The sequence below is a fragment of the Stylophora pistillata genome, chromosome 13 (genome assembly GCF_964205215.1).
Source record: "Stylophora pistillata chromosome 13, jaStyPist1.2, whole genome shotgun sequence".
In the NCBI taxonomy this organism is placed as follows: Eukaryota; Metazoa; Cnidaria; class Anthozoa; order Scleractinia; family Pocilloporidae; genus Stylophora; species Stylophora pistillata.
The window spans coordinates 24,292,212-24,308,942 of record NC_142531.1 but is presented as its reverse complement, the minus strand read 5'-3'; the positions used below and the strand labels follow the sequence as shown (position 1 = coordinate 24,308,942).

At 39.8% G+C, this 16,731-nt stretch overlaps 2 protein-coding genes across 5 annotated transcripts; both read right to left on the bottom strand.

Moving 5' to 3' along the window:
- Positions 1-207: 207 nt before the first annotated feature.
- On the bottom strand, positions 208-8,200 carry LOC111341032 (uncharacterized). Its single transcript, XM_088743285.1, has 4 exons — positions 8,028-8,200; positions 3,963-5,166; positions 1,806-3,586; positions 208-1,212 (listed from the first exon to the last, which is right to left on the bottom strand). The coding sequence occupies exons 2-4, from the start codon at positions 5,140-5,142 to the stop codon at positions 1,006-1,008; spliced, it is 3,168 nt and encodes a 1,055-aa protein (XP_088599411.1). The 5' UTR covers positions 5,143-5,166; positions 8,028-8,200; the 3' UTR covers positions 208-1,005.
- A 609-nt stretch (positions 8,201-8,809) lies between these two features.
- Positions 8,810-16,627, bottom strand: LOC111341021 (uncharacterized). Of its 4 annotated transcripts, XM_088743287.1 has the most exons (7): positions 16,209-16,627; positions 13,606-13,656; positions 11,647-12,851; positions 11,009-11,181; positions 10,018-10,817; positions 9,244-9,323; positions 8,810-9,017 (listed from the first exon to the last, which is right to left on the bottom strand). In XM_088743287.1, the coding sequence occupies exons 2-6, from the start codon at positions 13,638-13,640 to the stop codon at positions 9,272-9,274; spliced, it is 2,265 nt and encodes a 754-aa protein (XP_088599413.1). In that variant the 5' UTR covers positions 13,641-13,656; positions 16,209-16,627; the 3' UTR covers positions 8,810-9,017; positions 9,244-9,271. The 4 variants fall into 4 exon arrangements, with proteins under 4 accessions (XP_088599413.1, XP_088599412.1, XP_088599415.1 ...); XM_088743286.1 differs by lacking the exon at positions 16,209-16,627 and having other exon boundaries at positions 13,606-13,709; XM_088743289.1 differs by lacking the exon at positions 16,209-16,627 and having other exon boundaries at positions 12,316-12,851; positions 13,606-13,709.
- Between the last annotated feature and the right edge of the window lie 104 nt (positions 16,628-16,731).

Below are 16,731 nucleotides of genomic sequence, written 5' to 3'. Positions count from 1 at the left end.
TCAGATTGCGACTTTACCGCCAATTGTGGTAAAAATATGGTGTTTTCAGTGAATTATAACAGTGTTTTGCTAACGCCTTAACCTTACATCCAAATCGAAAAATTCGGAAGCAGAAATATATAGGTAATTCTACTCTGTCGATACTAAAGAATAAAAGGAATGAATAGTCAAGACAATAATTGATAAGCCATGGTTCGACTACTTCAGTTCATCAAAGATAACTTTAATCCAAATAGCAGATATTTACACTCATATAAAACTGCGAGCCAAAATACACATATCATCGGTAACTATTTTATAGAGTTTTAATAATTTTTTTTTAACTGAATATAGATTCCTCCTTTGATCATGAATCAAAATCATCAAATTCAGAAAAATTATCCTCAAGTGTTGAGTAAAAGTAAAAACATGTATGCCAACATGACTTAACATATGTACAAGCTCCCTCCTACACTTAAAAAATTAAGTATTTTAAAAAAGTTTAGTTTTTAAAAGGCTCAAGACTGAAAGCCTAAAGCTTGCATTTCAAGGAAACATTTATCCAGAAAACTCTTTTTCATGTAAATGTGAATATTTCATTTGTCCCTGTACTAACTCTCTTGTGTGTAAGTCTCAGAGTCAAGCGGTTCTACCACTAAAGACTCATCAACATCATAAACATCATCATTATAAAGTCTGAACGTGCGTATGCTTCAATTAAGCTATAACAAATTAACAATAGGCGTAAACTGTGTCAAAAAACGTAACCTATGCACAACAATTATCATCATAATTATAATTACGAACAACTGATTCTGTTGCATTTTTACATACTGATGTCTTCGTATTTCTATCAATTGTCTCTGTCGAAAATCTTTTATGAGAATTTTAAAGTTCTCTAACACTAAGGTAAGTTACGAAACCCAGACTAAAATTTGAACTCCAATCGGTGAAACTTTTAGGTTGTATCAGTGTTTCTTCCATTACCAGGGTGTAACCGATAGCTATTCTACCATACTCCTCTGGTTAATCCCTTTCTTTAATCCAGCTAAGAAACGGAATGACATCCCTCACTGAGGGGCGTTCTTCGGGATTGCGTAAAACACACCGCCGAATAAGCCCTTGAACTGCACTACTTGATACCTTGAGAATCTGCTCATGGCGTATTTCGGGATCCGGAAGTTCTCTAATGCACATCTCACACAGCAGGACGCCAAAACTGTACACGTCAACCTAGTCAGAGAAAAGTATAGCGTCGATTTTTCGTTACACGCTACGGTCTCTGGTGATATTTTAAATGTCTTACTACCTAATAAAATTTCAGGGAGATTTATATCTTCAAGAACCCGTCAGAACCTTGGCATGGGACAAACGGATCGGCCGATTACATACATGGGGCAAGGAGATAGTTTGGTCTTGAGTTATATGATCCCCGTAATGGTTTCGGAAATGCTCTTTAAATACAGTATAGTTACTTTAGTCGTGTGGGTTGCTTTAGCGTTCGTTTCAATAACTTTCAGTAAGTCGTTGGGTTTTTCCTCTAATGAAGTCGATGTTCTTGCAGAACAATGCTTTGCAACAACAAAAGGGAAACTCTCACCCTCGGTGTAACCTTTCGTAATGTTTACTATTCTACTGAAAGTGTGTAGACGCAAAGCAAAGGCACAGTCACTCCACAATGTCTTGTGTCGAAAGTAGTCACGTCGAAGAACGGCTGAAACGTTGTCGCATCACGAGTCTTTTCTACAATTCTTCCTTGGGCTCTTACTTCGCGATCTCTTTTTTTCATTGAACTGATTTGCAAAATGAATAGAAAGCAACTTTACCTTTGTTGTCTGGTTACCGGTGAAAGTTTCTGGAGCTGAATAGGACAATGCACCCGGTGCAACAGTCATACACTTGCGCATAAAATTTGCCGCTCCAAAGTCACCCAGCTTAGCTCTCCAGTGTTGATCTCTCTTCCAGAGCAAGACGTTAGTGCTGGTGACATCTCGATGTAAGATGGGAAGAGGCGTGTTAAGATGAAGGTAGTTTAAGCCTTTAGCAACATCCAGAGCAATGGTAACTGTTTCTTTTAAAGGTAATGGTCGTTCTTCCAAAAGATTTCTTAATGAGGCGTCGAGTAATTCAGTGACTAATAAAGGACTACCATCGTCAAACGTGGCACCAATAAACTGCAAAATGTTCGGATGGTGACAGCGAAATACAATCCTCATTTCTCGTTCAAACAGTGCACGATTGTGAGGCGAGAGAATCAGATTGTGCATTTGCTTAACGGCAACCTGGCAACCGCGAAACGTTCCCATTACTACGGTGCCCCAGCCTCCTTGACCTAAAATCTCACCCAAGACGATGTGCTCTCGTGGAATTTTCCAGTCGTCTGCTTGAGGGTGCCATTGTCTTGACACAGGGACGTATCTTTCGCTTTCCAGTTGTTGTTCAAGCATTACACAGCGTTTCCTTGCAAGGGTCAGTTCTTTTTCCCTTGAAAGCTTTGCATGTTGCGTTTCGTCTAATGCGTCCAGTAGTTCAGCTATATGAGTTTCCTTTTCTCTCAATTCCTGCTCTCTCAAATTGTTCAAATGACTATTCGCAATCATCTGCGCTACATAGTTCTGTTCAAGAGCAACAAATCTCTCTCTCAAGTTAGTGTTTTCTTTCCGCACTTCTGCCAAGTTATCAGCTTCTGTCTTAGCTTCCTGCTCTACCCGTAACATCTGTTTTAGGTCACGTGCAATGTTTTCATTGTTGTTTCGTTCCTGTTCCTTCAACGTTTGTAAATCATTGTCAGACTGAGAAGCGAGACACGTTTGCACAAGTTCATGAATTGTTTCTTCCATCTCGGTACATAGAGTTTGTGTTTGCCTTAATTCCCCTTCCATCCTTGCTCTCAGCTGTTGCTCCTCCTCTAAACTTTTCTTCCATTCCTCTACGATTGCTTCGCTTTTCTTTGATCCATCTTCTTCCTTGCAACGCGCACCTGCCTCGTCAAGGGACTTTTGATGCATCTGTGAAAATGCATTTTCCAATCTCTCTGATCTTCCTTCCGGTTTGGTAAGAAAACTTAAACTTCTGGAATGCGTCAATTCCTCTTCTTCCATGACGGTTGTTTTTTCACACTGATCTTTTGAGTCACCAAGAAAAGACTCCAGCCTTGTCGTCAGTGCCTCTTGTCCTGTAGAATCAGCTGATTGCATTCCTCTAGTACTCACGTTTCTCGTGATGTTTTCGTTTGCTTTAGCTTTTATAATCGTTGGTCCACCCTCCAATCTTGATTCCTGAACAGATTCTTCTACTTGGAGAGAAAGTTCTTCCCGGATATATATCTCCTGGACGTGAAGGTTGTGTTGGTGAGTTACACATTGCTGACGCTGTCCACCTCCAGACCTTTCTGGCGGTCCTTCTTTCTCTTCCCGTAATTGCTTCCGAGGATCTGCTTCGTCTTCTATTTGCTGTTTCCTCGTGTGGCATAAACATGCTTTATCAATGCCTCCTTGCCAAGGGGTGCTAGGTTTGTTTACCATTCTCTCTTGCGGAGGGCTGGGACAGATTCTCCGTCTTTGGTTTGAATACACATCCACGCCAGACATTTCTTGTTCCTGCTTATCTGAGAAAAAATAATAATAAATGATGCTAACTAATCGTAAAGCTCAAATTATGTAGTACATAAACCCCTTCTGGTGGCTGGTATGTCGACTGATATTGTCCGCTGCTGAGATATAGTCCGAAAAATATATAATTGCACGAAAAGCGAAATCTGGAGGGCAAAACTGGAATTTCGAGGACAATCTCTCAACTAAGGACATTAGTAGTCGACATATGGCAGCAAGCCCGAAGGGGGTTCATTTATTTAATAACCATCCCATTAATGTTTGTATCGTGCGCTAACAACAAATTTTGGTTAAATTTGTTATGTCTTTCTGCAGCCCACTCTTACGAGAATGCTAAGTCTGCAATTCAGTTGAACTTGGTTAAATACATACCATGGAAGACACTGAACAATTTTTCAACCAGTTTCTCGCATTGGGTCTTCCAGTCGTACTCTTCCCTGTACCAAGTACGCAGACAGTTAGATTCCTGAATTCGCCTTTTGTGGACTTTCCCCAAGACCTCTTTTATAGCTTTAGCCCACACCGTTGCATCTTTGGAGTTGACCACATAAGAATCGCCGAATGGAATCTTGGTTAGCGCTTCTCCAAATCCCGTGTTCCGACTCACGAGTACAGGCAGGCCAGCAGATAAAGCCTCAAGGCCTGTGAGTCCAAAGCCTTCAGCTCTTGAGGGCATTAAGACAAGATCCACTTCACTAAATACTTTGATCAACTCCTTTCTATCACTAAGGAAACCTCTTACTTGCAGGTTTTCTGGAGAAATGCCGCACTCCAAAAACCTCTTAGTAACCTGTTGAAAGTCTTCCTCGCGAGCACCGGCAAAGATAAGGATTGTGTCACTTAAATCGGTTACAGCCTTAGCTGCGATGTCGAAACCTTTCAGAACAAAATCTTCCTCATCTCCACGACCATATACCAAAACTCGACGTTTTGTCTTATCTATAGGTACATGTTCTATGTTTGAGTATTCGTTGAAAATTCCAGGGGTAAGGGTAACAACATCATCGGGATTCTTCCAGCCAAGATAACTTTGGAAAGCTTCACTCAATTTTGGCCCAACTCCAACGACTAAGGCAGCCATTTCTGAAAGTTCGACTTCAACTTTGTGCTTCATCTCACTCTTCAAAATGGGATTCCCATAAGTTTTGAACATGCCCAGTTCTTTTGGTATGGTGTGAACGATTTGGACCCAGTTGCATTGGCGATAGTCGCTGATAAGTTTGGCTGGTGGTCCGAGGACAGCTCCATGACCAATTACAAAGTCAATCTGGAGATCACTAGGTGGAAAGCAAAGCCAAACGTTTTCCTCAAACCCAACCCGCCTAATGGCTTTAACAATATTAATGTTATGTCTCACAGCTTCTTCCTTTTCTTCTTCACTGCACTCGGGAAGAAAGACTGTAACCGCAACAGACGGGTGATTAGCTAACTGAATGGCAAGTTTTCTGTTCAGTGTTGATATTCCTCCTTTCCTGGACCACCACTCAGATGACAAAAGCAAAACTTTCAATTTTTCCTTAGATGAACTTTGTGCTGGCAAGGTAGACAGCATGTCAGCACACAAATGTACACCTCCCTACGAAAGTAAGAAAAGCCAAGACAATTACAGTTGAAATGTGCACTAGCCGGGTAATTGGAGACTTATTCATGCAATGCATAGAGAAATCCCCCAGGAGAAAAATCCTTAAGCTGATATTCTGAACTAATTGAACTGCTGAGACTTGACTTACAAGATTCAGTCCCAGTTATCAGCTGACAGAGAGGTGTTCGAAGGAAAATCACGAGAGTTAACATTAACAGTTAGAAATTTCATTTAGTAGGTTCTAAGAAATTGAGAAATTATCATATTGAGATGTGGAGAAATTGGTGGACAAAACCGTGAACAAAGAAAGAAAATAAAGACGTTGTAGGAAACCGATTTTCGCTATTTTAAAAGTCTTCTATATTCCTCTATTGCACAATGAATAATTGACAGTTGTTCGCCGGAGCGGAGGTGAATATCCACCACTTTTACTAAAGCCTAGTTTATACGTCGCGCTATACAATCGAATTTAATTCAGACGAATTTAATTCCATTAAATTCGTCGTTCCGTCGACGTAAATCGTGGAGTGGTTTTATGCGTCGAGATCAATACGATCGAGGTTTATTCTCTTCCCAAATGTGAAGTGAAGTGAAGTAAAACTTTATTTAAGGAGGAAACCACATCAGCCTTGGGTGGTTTTCATGAGGGACCTCCATATAAAAATGAGTTAATTACAACAATAATTGTAAAATATTCGAAGTACGATAACTAAATACATTAAAAGAAGAAAATTAAGATAGATGAAATAAATTAATAAAAATGCGATGCTTCTGGTCAGAGGTGTCATTTTGAAACAAATATGGCGCGGTTGAAATACATTAAGAAAATGTATGCATTTCATTCGACGCGACGCTAGTGCGACGTTGAAACTGAAGACGCGTTATCGATATTTTATCCGTCTTACCAAGACAGATATAAAACGTCAAGGACGAATTTAATTTACCAGACGAATTTAATTCGTTTTAGACGTCACGCTATCGTCGAATTTAATTGCTTGTGGGACCTTGAATTAAATTCGTCTGAATGAAATTCGACTGTAGCACGACGTAACTAGGCCTAACACTAAGGTGAATAATTGGTTTAGTATACACCACATAAAAACCACAAAATTAATTGATTTCTGTAAATATATTGAAAAATGGTCAGAACTTTATAAACTCCTGACGTACAGTTTTGTCTCTTCGACTGCAAGGAAGTGAATATTCACTTCCGAACTAGCCAATCAGGGCGCGCAAAAATCACTATTTACTTCTGTGGAACATACCAAAAATGCCTACAGGAAACTATTATTTCACACATCTCTCAGCTATATGAGAAGAAGTTAAATTTGAAATGCTTCCCGAAGGAAAATGATGGAAATTAGCACAACTAAGCAGAAAGAATCACGACGCTTTTTTTTGGAAAATTTTGTTGTGACCGAAACTTCTACTGATATTCTCCAGTAGTAGCCCTCCAAACCAGTGGCTCGCCAAAACTAGTTTCCGTCTTTGGGCTTCGACCAGAAAAAAAGCATGGGTGTAATAAAATATCTTTCAGCCGACACTGGACTATTTTTAACACTTTAATCCACGAATCTCAGCTTAGACGCTGTATACTACAAACAATAAGTCGCCCTCCAACCCACACTTCAAAACCTCTTGGTCTCTACAACAACAATAACAACAACAACAACAACGACTTATTACCCCATAATTTAGGAATTACAGTCATTTGTAAAAAAACTGATTTGATAAACTTGTTTAAGGGTTACCAGCTCCCTGAAATAATTAAGTAGCTAAAAACACCAGAGAGCTGGTTTAAATAGTGTAAATTAAATATTTACAGCGGAGGTAAGACCTAAATTAACACACACACACACACACACACACATACACACACATACACACACACACACAGACACACATACACACACACATACACACACACACATACACACACACACACATACACACACACATACACACACACACACACACACACACACATACACACACACATACACACACACACACACACACACACACACACACACACATACACACACACATACATGCACATACACACACAAATCTCTTGAACATTTTGGATTCATCATGAGCTATACAATGGCTTTGTATAGCTCAGATATTTACCCATCCAAGCGTAAAAACCGCGAAATGACCCTGACTTTCATGAGCAACATATGAATAATTACCTTGGTGATATATTGACGTCAATGGTCGCCATGAAAATACGAACGATTCAGGGCTATTTCCCAGCCATTTAGTTATCGATTCGTTTGAAAAGATTGAATATGATTCATGTCGCGATGGACACAGTTTTATAAAATATGAAATACAGATTGCCGAGTACAAGTTTAAAATTACAAGACATTTTTTATCCTCAATGGTTATTGCGATCAATCCGTTCTACACTGAACTGCGCAAAACTGTTTAGGCTCAACTGGTTATCGACGGATCTTAAATCTTAAATAATAACTGATTGCATTGTAAATTTCAGTTAGCCTATCTACCAACTTGCTTGAGCAAAACTATTCGGGAATATGTCCACCAGGGGACGCAATTACTATAAACGCAAATTATTGTGAGCCAGAGGGTCTGTCATGAAAGTTGAAAGCGAAAGTAGCCCTCGCACAATTATCGCTCTCAATATGAGGCAGATTTCCCACTTTTTAGATTAGCAAAAGGAAAACGGGAAGACCTATCAGTCACTTCTAAAACAAAAGCTTCAAAATTCTCTAACAATAACCGCATTACTACACTTATTTGAGTGGATGGTATGTTACAAACACTATGGCAAATATGCTAGGCGGAAGTTGTTCAGATAAAAGCAAAAGGAAACAAAAAGAGGGTACCTTCGTTTCTCAGTTTGTCAGGCTATATCCACTCACTTTCACAAAGCAGGGTCGTCGGACGTTAACCTCGTGAACTGACTGACAGATGAAGCAAAAAGCTTGCGCTGATTTAGTTGCTATTTGCCCTCGGAATATTCTCAAGTTCGGAGACAATTGTGTATATGACCGAGGAAGATTTGGGAGAGAGAAACTCCCTTCCCAATTTACGGGGTCTGTGTTTCACTGGAGCCTTACGGGCAAAAACCGATGAATGATACTGGTTTTTTTCCATCTGCTTAGGGAAATTGGACTTACTGCGAAGGCATTTCACATGTTTAGTTTACAAAAAAATATGCAGAGGAGTTTTCGAAAAATGTTTGCTAAATCGAATTAGAAGCTTTTGTGTTTATACCAAAAAAACATTGCGTGACTCTGTCCCTAACAAGAATGTAACGAACTTTGTTCGATGTTCTGATTGATTGCTGGAAAGTTTATTGTAATGAGGCAAATAGAATAGTTCTCTCCGAGTGTCACGCGATCTAACTCCACACGGAAAATAATTCGAATTCAGAGAAAAAGTCACACACATTGGTGAATCATGTCAGCCATTTTCTTGTTCAAAAGCGCCCCGCGCTTGCCTCCGTTCGATTAAAACGAAAAGGAAAAAAATACGCCTGTTCTGCAGGCTACATTGAAGCGAAGGTAGCGCAGCCTGGCATATTTGCTCCCTCAGAGCTCAACGGAGTTAATACTGGGAACATCAAGGTTTGTGTTCAAGAGTTACTTTAATAATTACATGTCAATTAGTATTAATATCTTTTTAATACCTTCAAACAAATTATTTGGACGTATTGAATGATATTGTAACGTTCAGTTGGTCATGTGTAGTTTTCATTCACTGCACCATAGCAAAAAGATTTATGGATATCATGATCCAAATCTGGGTTGGCATAAGCTGGGCGCTTATGAGAAACATTTGGGTTTTCTTCATAAAAGTTCTAAACAGGAGACCTGCAAATAATAAACAACGGAAAAAGCTGTATTAGTTGCATGGGTTTACTGTAAAGATGACTTATGCCTTCTCAATACAAAGAACAGTAAAGTATAGTGGCAAGAAAAAATCAGTTCGCTAAAATAATTCCAATCTAAATATTTTCGTGAACTTGCTTCTGAGATCTGTACTAGTACTTTATAAACAGGCGAACAACTAAAAGACAGCTAAAAAATTGAACAAAACCTCCTAAGTAAATCCTTCTGTTGTTCCATTAGTCCAGGTTCGTCACTGTGTTGTTTCCACAAGGCAACAGGTTCTTGTACCTAAAAAAAGATCACGAAGTTTGGACGGTTTTAAAATAAAGTTGGAAACGCTGAGAGAGAAAACGAGAGAACGTGGCACGTGTCTTGAACGTTCATGAGCCTATCCAGTAGGAGCACATGTCATAAATGAGGGACACGGTACTAAGACATTTACAACAGCCAGTCAGAACAACGACAACAGTACGAGGAACCAATAAGAACGTGGAGAAAATTCACGGGAAACAAGACGCCTGTGATCAGGTTATGAGTGGAGTGACTGTGAAGACCAGGATGATCTGGTTGAGTAAGAGGACGAGAGTGTTAATCAATCGCAAAGAATATTCAAGGAAAACCGGAAAGGAAGAAATTTCCCACTTTTGAACCAAAAAAAATTACTCTATCAGTTTTGATAGTCTAGTCATGACGAAGATAAAACAACAAACAATACACGTGCAGCTACTAAGGGAAGGTCAGGGTATTTTCGGAATTTGATAAATTGATCTTAAGCAACATTCTTAGTTTACTCATTTTAACAAAGCCATTCGCTCTGTCGAAGGACGAACGCTCCAAATGTCAGCTTAGATACTCTTTACGGTGGCAGCCAATTTAAATTATCAACTCAGTTGACACAACACCAAGTTATCTCATTTCACAAATTCAAGAAAAATCTTTAGAAGTTTGTTGAGGGAAATAGACACTGCCGTCATCCACTTACGCTCTCCTTGGAGATATTTTCTCGAGCATTTGAGCCAGTTTGAGCTCCATACCCTGAAGGACATCTTTTCCCTTCATAAGGTCATTGTTCAATTGTTCTGCATCAGTTAGCAACAGATCTTTCTCGGCAACAACTTGTTTAAGCTTCTCTTTGAGGTCTACCTCCTTCTTTTCACCTTCACTGTCCTTATCCAACAACTGCTTTTCCAGATCTTGAATTTCCTTTTCCAGTTGTGCACAAACTTGTTTTGACCTACTGAGTTTATCTTCCAGTAGATTTATCTGTGCATATAAATTATCCAAGTGATCAGTAATTCTAGCAAGATCTTGGCTTTGTTCAGATGCCCACCTCGATAAATCAGCTGCAACCATCAAGGATTGCCGCAAGAGTTTTTTCTGCTTTGCCAGTGAAGATGGAAGTCCTTGAGATTCACATACTTTAATCACCATGTTACCAACTTCAATAAGATTTTTTTGCGTTCTAACACAAGCTTCACATGGAATAAATGCAGTGTCATAAGTCTGTGTTGATGACTCTTGACAAGTCTTTGCATGAGTAACATCTTCCACAGCAAGAGTAAGCTCCTGGGAGGGTGTAGAACTTTCTAGAGATAGCTCCTGAGATGGAGAGGGAATCAACTTCACAGAAGTTCTATTAGCACTTTGGCTTTCAATTTTGCCTTGGACAACAGAGGATTTGCCTAATTTTTTATCTGAAGCTTGCTTGAAGAGTTTAACCGCACCCTGCAGCTCTGTTATGGTGTCTTCCATCTTGGACATTGTTTTGTTTTTGGCTTCGCTCTAGAAAACACAAAACAACTTCCATAAGTTAAAATTACCACAGGTGATCAATACCTCATTTCTCTTTTTTTAAACACAAGATCAAGGAGATCAGTACTAAAAAAAAAAACTATGAGGAAGGTAACACAAACTATTATGTTGCGGGCTTAATCTTACCACCTCCACTTACAATAGAAACCTCCATATCTTACTTGTTCATGTTTCTCCAAGGTCTTGTTCCTGGCCTGCGTTTTTCCCAATTCAATAGAAGTGACTTTGAGTTTCACTTGTGAGTCATCCATTTCTATTTTCATCTGTTGCACGTCAGACTCTACCTCTTTAGACTCCTTGTCTAACTCTGTTGACAGCTTGTTGTTTTCTTCACCTGGGTGAAAGAAAAAACATTTATGAAGCAAGCAACAATGATCAATTTTCTGTGTTGTCTTGTGTCTGTTTTGGTGCACTGAAAAATAACCCCTTCATGCAGATGCATTTTTAGTCCTCTCTCCATTATTTCCTCAAGTTTGTCATAAGGGGACCCTGTTTGATTTTGATTCCCCTCCCAGCAAGTTACCTGCTGTTTCTGTTCGTTTGAGATCACAACAACAAATACCATCAGAATAAGAATACGATGATAAATTTTGAGCTCAGCTATGAGTCTTGAGGATGAGACGAAGAAAAAAAATTGTTTTCATGAGGAATTGACCCTCAGACATTTTTGGTTAAGCATTGAAGCGCGGAATCCAAAGGTCTTGGGCTATATCCCTGCACTTATTGGTTAGCTCTTACCAGTCTCACCTTGAGCTATTATTGTCACTTTTTTGACAATTACTCGAGAGAGGATTCTTACCGAAAACAGCGCTGCGCCATTTGGCAACAAGATCATTACACTGCCTTTCCCAGTTGTATTTTTTTTTGTAAAAGGTAAGCAGATGGTTACTTTCTTCATGACGCGTTTTCTCGTCTTTCATCCAAGCCTGTTTTATTTTGTCGGCCCACACACTGGGATCCTGGGAATCAATCACATAGATTGAACCAAATGGGATCTTGCTGAGTGCCTCTCCAAATCCCGTGTTCCGACTCACAAGGACAGGTAGGCCAGCAGATAAAGCTTCAAGCGCTGTTAGTCCAAAGCCATCCGTCCGGGAAGGCATGATCGCAAGATCCACTTCACAAAATAACCTGATAAGATCATGTTTGGTCTCAAGGAAACCTCTTACATCAAGGTTTTTTGGAGAAATACCGCACTCCAAAAACCTATCAGTAACCTGTTGAAGGTCTTCCTTGCAAGCACCGGCGTAGATAAGTATTGTGTCACTTAGCCTGGCAACCGCTTTAGCTGCGATGTCAAATCCTTTCAGTTTGAAATCTTCCTTATCTCCACGGCCAAATGCTAAAACTCGACACCTTTTGCTCTCTCTAGGTACGTGTTCTATGTCAGAGTATTCGTCAAAAATTCCAGGTGTGAGAGTTACAACAGGAATTTTACACCACCCAATATAATGTTGAAATAACTCACCCAACTTTGGCCCAACTCCAACGACAAAGTCAGCCTTTTCACACAGTTCAACTTCAATTTTGTGCTTATCATCACTTCTTGCGACGGAACCCTGGTAGGATTTCCACATGCCCAGTTCCTTTGGTGCAGTGTGAGCAACTTGGACCCACTTGCACTGGTGTCTGTCTCTGATAACTTTTGCGTGAGCGCCAAGGACAGCCCCATGGCCAATTACTAAGTCAATTTGGAGATCATCGGGTGGAAAAAGGAGCCAAACATGTTCCTCAAGGCCAAGCTGCTTTGTTGCCTTAACAACCTTGATGTTATTTAAGATGGCGTCCTTCTTTTCGTCTTCACTGCATTCAAGAAGGAAGACTGTAACCTCGACCAACGGGTGTTTAGCTAACTGTCTGGCAAGTATTCTGTTCAAGGTTGATATCCCCCCCTTCCTGGACCACCACTCAGATGACAAAAGCAAAACTTTCAGTTTCTTAGGAGGTGAACTTGCGGCCTTCTGTAAGGTGGACAGCATGTCAGCACCACAAACGTACGTAAACCTAACAAGACAACAAAAACCGAAGGCACTTACAGCTGATCTGGGGAACGGGCGGGTGATGAATCTCGGAGGGGGCAAAGCTGAAGGAACTAATCATGCAATGATCGATCCATTAGAAGTTTCAAACCCCCCCCCCCCTTCCCCGGAATTCCCCCCAGCATTTGAACTTTTGAACTTTTGAACTTTTAAAGATTGGTTTGTTCAAATTCAGATAAGTTTCCACCACCGGGCAAAAATTTAAGTTTAAGTGCTCTACCGAGTTCTTTTTGTAAGACTCGACCGTTGACCAAACTTTAAAACCTAACCATGCGCTCGCAAAAGTGAAGTATTTTACTTTACAATGTGCAGAAATCTGCTGAAATATCGAAAAACGTTCTGTTCTTATTTGCAACCTCCAAAGGTTACTAGTATAGCGGAGAACTCGAACGCACAGTAGAATTCACAGTTTAATTAAATGTGGTAGGTAATCAATTTTATAAATGAATATAAAGAAATTGGTGTGAAATCACGGATGAAAAGGGCGAAGCAGAGATTGAAGATTGCAGAGTTTTAATTGAAGGTTGTAGCTGAATTTAATTGTGTGGATGAATTTGTGTGGTTTAAACTAAAAGAAAAATACAGCAGAAACTAAACTAAGAAAATATCCCTGAGAAATGTAACACTAGCCTAATTAACAATGAAGCGATTATAAAGTGAACTAACCAATAATAGCGACAAAAGGAAATATTTTAAATGTAAAATAAAGAAAGACTTACTTTGGTCTAGCTCCCAAAGATAGTAGGTAACTCATTGAGAGCAGATGATTCCTAAATAGCAGACAAAAATTTGGTAATATCAACAGGAACTAATAGCTATGAAGAATGAAATAATTGCACACGTGCTTAATGAAACTGAAATAAGAAACTTATTAAATATTAATCATTAACGAACGAAGGAGTAATTGTTAAAAATAAACCGGAACAAACATAAGAGGAAAGTACACGGGCTATGCGTTTCGAACTAGCACTAGTTTTCTTTGTCGCGACCGATGAAAACTTATGGACAAATACAGCGTCACGCCATCGTGATAATGTACATGTTTATTGACAAATGATCGGTGTTGAGATAGTTTCATGTACAGTAGCCGTCTTTAAATGGCTTCGACTGTAAAATGTTGAGGTTTGAATAGGACTAAATGCAGTGAACTATTGATCTGTGGTAGTTTCGAAAACGAAGACGCCCGAAAACGAAGACCTAAGACCCCCTACGAAAACGAAGACCCCCAACGAAAACGAACACATTAAGAAAACGAAGACCCAATAAAAACACAACTTTTTCAGTTCTCTTGAAAAGAGTGCGCCCGGAAATTGCGGCTCAGTGGATGCGCTGCGTGCCAGTTTACGATAACTAAATACAAAAAAAAAAACAAAATCAAGAGAACTGAAAAAGTCGTGTTTTTATTATTTTTGTGGCCTTAGCGTCTGAAAGTCTTACAATTTTGCCTTTTGAGCTTACGCACACAAGGCATCGAAATAACACGTCCCTGTGGTTTCCAGTTTCTGTGAATGATTGTCGTATTGGGTCTTCGTTTTCGCAAAGGTCGGCACACACGAGGGGACTAGTCCCTGCGACTAGTCCCAGCGACCAGTTTCATGCGACTAGTCCCTTCGTGTGAACTACACATTTCTGTGGTCGCAGGGACCGAAATTTGGTCCCTGCGACCATTCGCAGTGACTTGTCGCATGAAACAAACGTTTGTCCCTTCGTGTGAACTGTTTGTGCGACCAGTCCCTGCGACTAAACGGTAAATAAGCCAATCACGGGTCAGCTGATGCGTGACTTCCGGTATTTGTAAACATTGCAGTTTCTATGAATTTTCCCTGAATTCTAGATTTCTACAACTGAAGATTAAAAAACTATTTCTAGTTTTGTAAAGATATACAGATGTCTTGGAGCCGTTTTGATGGAATTTTTACCCTATTTGACTCTGTGTCTGTTAAAAATAAATAAATAAATAAATAAAAAAAAAAACGGAACACGTAAAAGCATGAATAATCCGACTGAATAAGTGTAGTTCATTTGCGTTGATGTTTAATAGTGTTACAATGAAAAGTTGCCAAATTTTCATTGTTTTCGTGTAACGCCTCAGACTAAGAAACATCTTTTGCCTCTTAATTTTCCTATGTTCTTGCGCAATTGAGTGCCCTCGTGTGAACACCTTAAGGGACTAGTCCCTGCTACCGGTCCCCTCGTGTAAACCCTTCAAAGACTTGTCGCCGGGACTAGTCGCACGGACTAGTCGCAGGGACTAGTCCCCTCGTGTATGCCGACCTTAATAATGGGTCTTCGTTTTCGTAGGGGGTCTTTTAAAAACCGTCACGCAACGCATCTACCGAGCCGCAATTTCCGAGCACACTCTTTTCTGTTAGTCGGTACAATATAACAGACTACAGAATCAAGAGAACTGAAAAAGTTGTGTTTCTTTTGGGTCTTCGTTTCCGTAACGAGTCTTCCTTTTCTTAGGGGTCTTCGTTTTCGTAAGGGTCTTAGGTCTTCGTTTTCGAATCTACCATTGATCTGCAGGTTGTTTCACAACTCGTATATTTAGCTGTCAGAAAGTTCCTCCTCAGGGCATTGGATCGAGAGAGTTTAATCGCTAAGAAACGACCTTTCACATCTTCGTTTACTTCTTAGAGAAAAACGATCCATTTACGTTGTGTTTGTTGATGTCTTCACTTTTCATATCTACTGATTGGCGTGTGGTTCGATGTCATGGTAAACATAAACAGTAATTTTCCTCAGCAGGACTATGGGAAAAATTCTTTGTTTCCGGCTAGGTAACTGTTGGTTCGTTGGAAAGTTGAAACATGATTCAGGTTGTAATAAACAAAGTTCCTTGACATACGGAAAGCGTGCTGACAGATGCAGGTTCAAAAATTCAAGACGTCTCTTAATTAACTATGATTTTTGCGCATCGATCCCTGAGTTTCATACTGTACTGAGCAAACACCGCCGGATTGGGATCAACTTTTTATTGACGTTAAAAATTATATTTATATTCACAGCAAACCTAACACTTAGTAGTTGCTGCCCTGAGACATATGGGAATATATTCTGGGATTCAATGACAATTAACACAAAATCTTATCAGTCGCGAGATGGAAATCCGGCGTGGCTTTCTCATAGCTAGCACAAGCAGAACGAGGGGGAGTGCTTGTCGCTGTGACTGAATAGGGGAAAAATTGTCAAAGAAAAACACTGGTTACCACCAACTTCATAAATCTATATTGACCAACATAACTCAGTACCCTTGTCTCAGAGGACTTTGTACTTAAGAAGTGCTAGACGGAAATTGTTTACAAAAGTGAAAAGAAAATACCTTCCTTTCCCTGTTTCAGCTTCCTAGCTTCAGGCACTCCCTTCCACCAAGCAGGTTAGTCTGCTGCTAACTTCGCGGAATAAAGGGAAATTAACTTAAGATGTTAACGCTGATTAGGTTTTTCTTGTCGCTACAACGCCATTTGTTCTTTGCCTTCGTCCTTCTTCGTCCTAGAGTTCTCCAAGGCTGAGGAAAATCTGGGAGAAAGAGTTATGCTTCGAGTCCAGTGTTCACACGTCCAACCCTAGACAAAATATTTTAAATATCCTTTTCTGATACGTCATCGACACGTGCAGGGGCGACATATCGAAAAGTGTCTCTGAAGGTTAACCGTAACTTCAAACTGGGATAGGATAGAGTTGTCTTTCTGCCGATGCATGGTAACTTTGGGAAAACATAATAATATATTTGAGTTAACGTTCATCTTGATCCAGCGAACTAAAAGAAATCCACACTGAGGAGATAATGGTTTACGTTTTAAAGTCGGTTCATTTTATAATTGCATAATATTTCTCCAAGAACA

What these genes read in the sequence shown, in the direction of transcription:
- LOC111341021 (XM_088743287.1), bottom strand. Translation starts at nt 13,640, where the DNA reads ATGAGTTACCTACTATCTTTGGGAGCTAGACCAAA. An exon ending in TCTTTGGGAGCTAGACCAAA is followed by an intron (nt 12,852 to 13,605) that starts GTAAGTCTTTCT and finishes TTGTCTTGTTAG; the next exon opens with GTTTACGTACGTTTGTGGTG. An exon ending in CCTTGGAGAAACATGAACAA is followed by an intron (nt 10,818 to 11,008) that starts GTAAGATATGGA and finishes TGTGTTTTCTAG; the next exon opens with AGCGAAGCCAAAAACAAAAC.
- LOC111341032 (XM_088743285.1), bottom strand. Translation starts at nt 5,142, where the DNA reads ATGCTGTCTACCTTGCCAGCACAAAGTTCATCTAAGGAAAAATTGAAA. An exon ending in ATTGTTCAGTGTCTTCCATG is followed by an intron (nt 3,587 to 3,962) that starts GTATGTATTTAA and finishes ATTTTTTCTCAG; the next exon opens with ATAAGCAGGAACAAGAAATG. An exon ending in CCGGTAACCAGACAACAAAG is followed by an intron (nt 1,213 to 1,805) that starts GTAAAGTTGCTT and finishes TTCTCTGACTAG; the next exon opens with GTTGACGTGTACAGTTTTGG.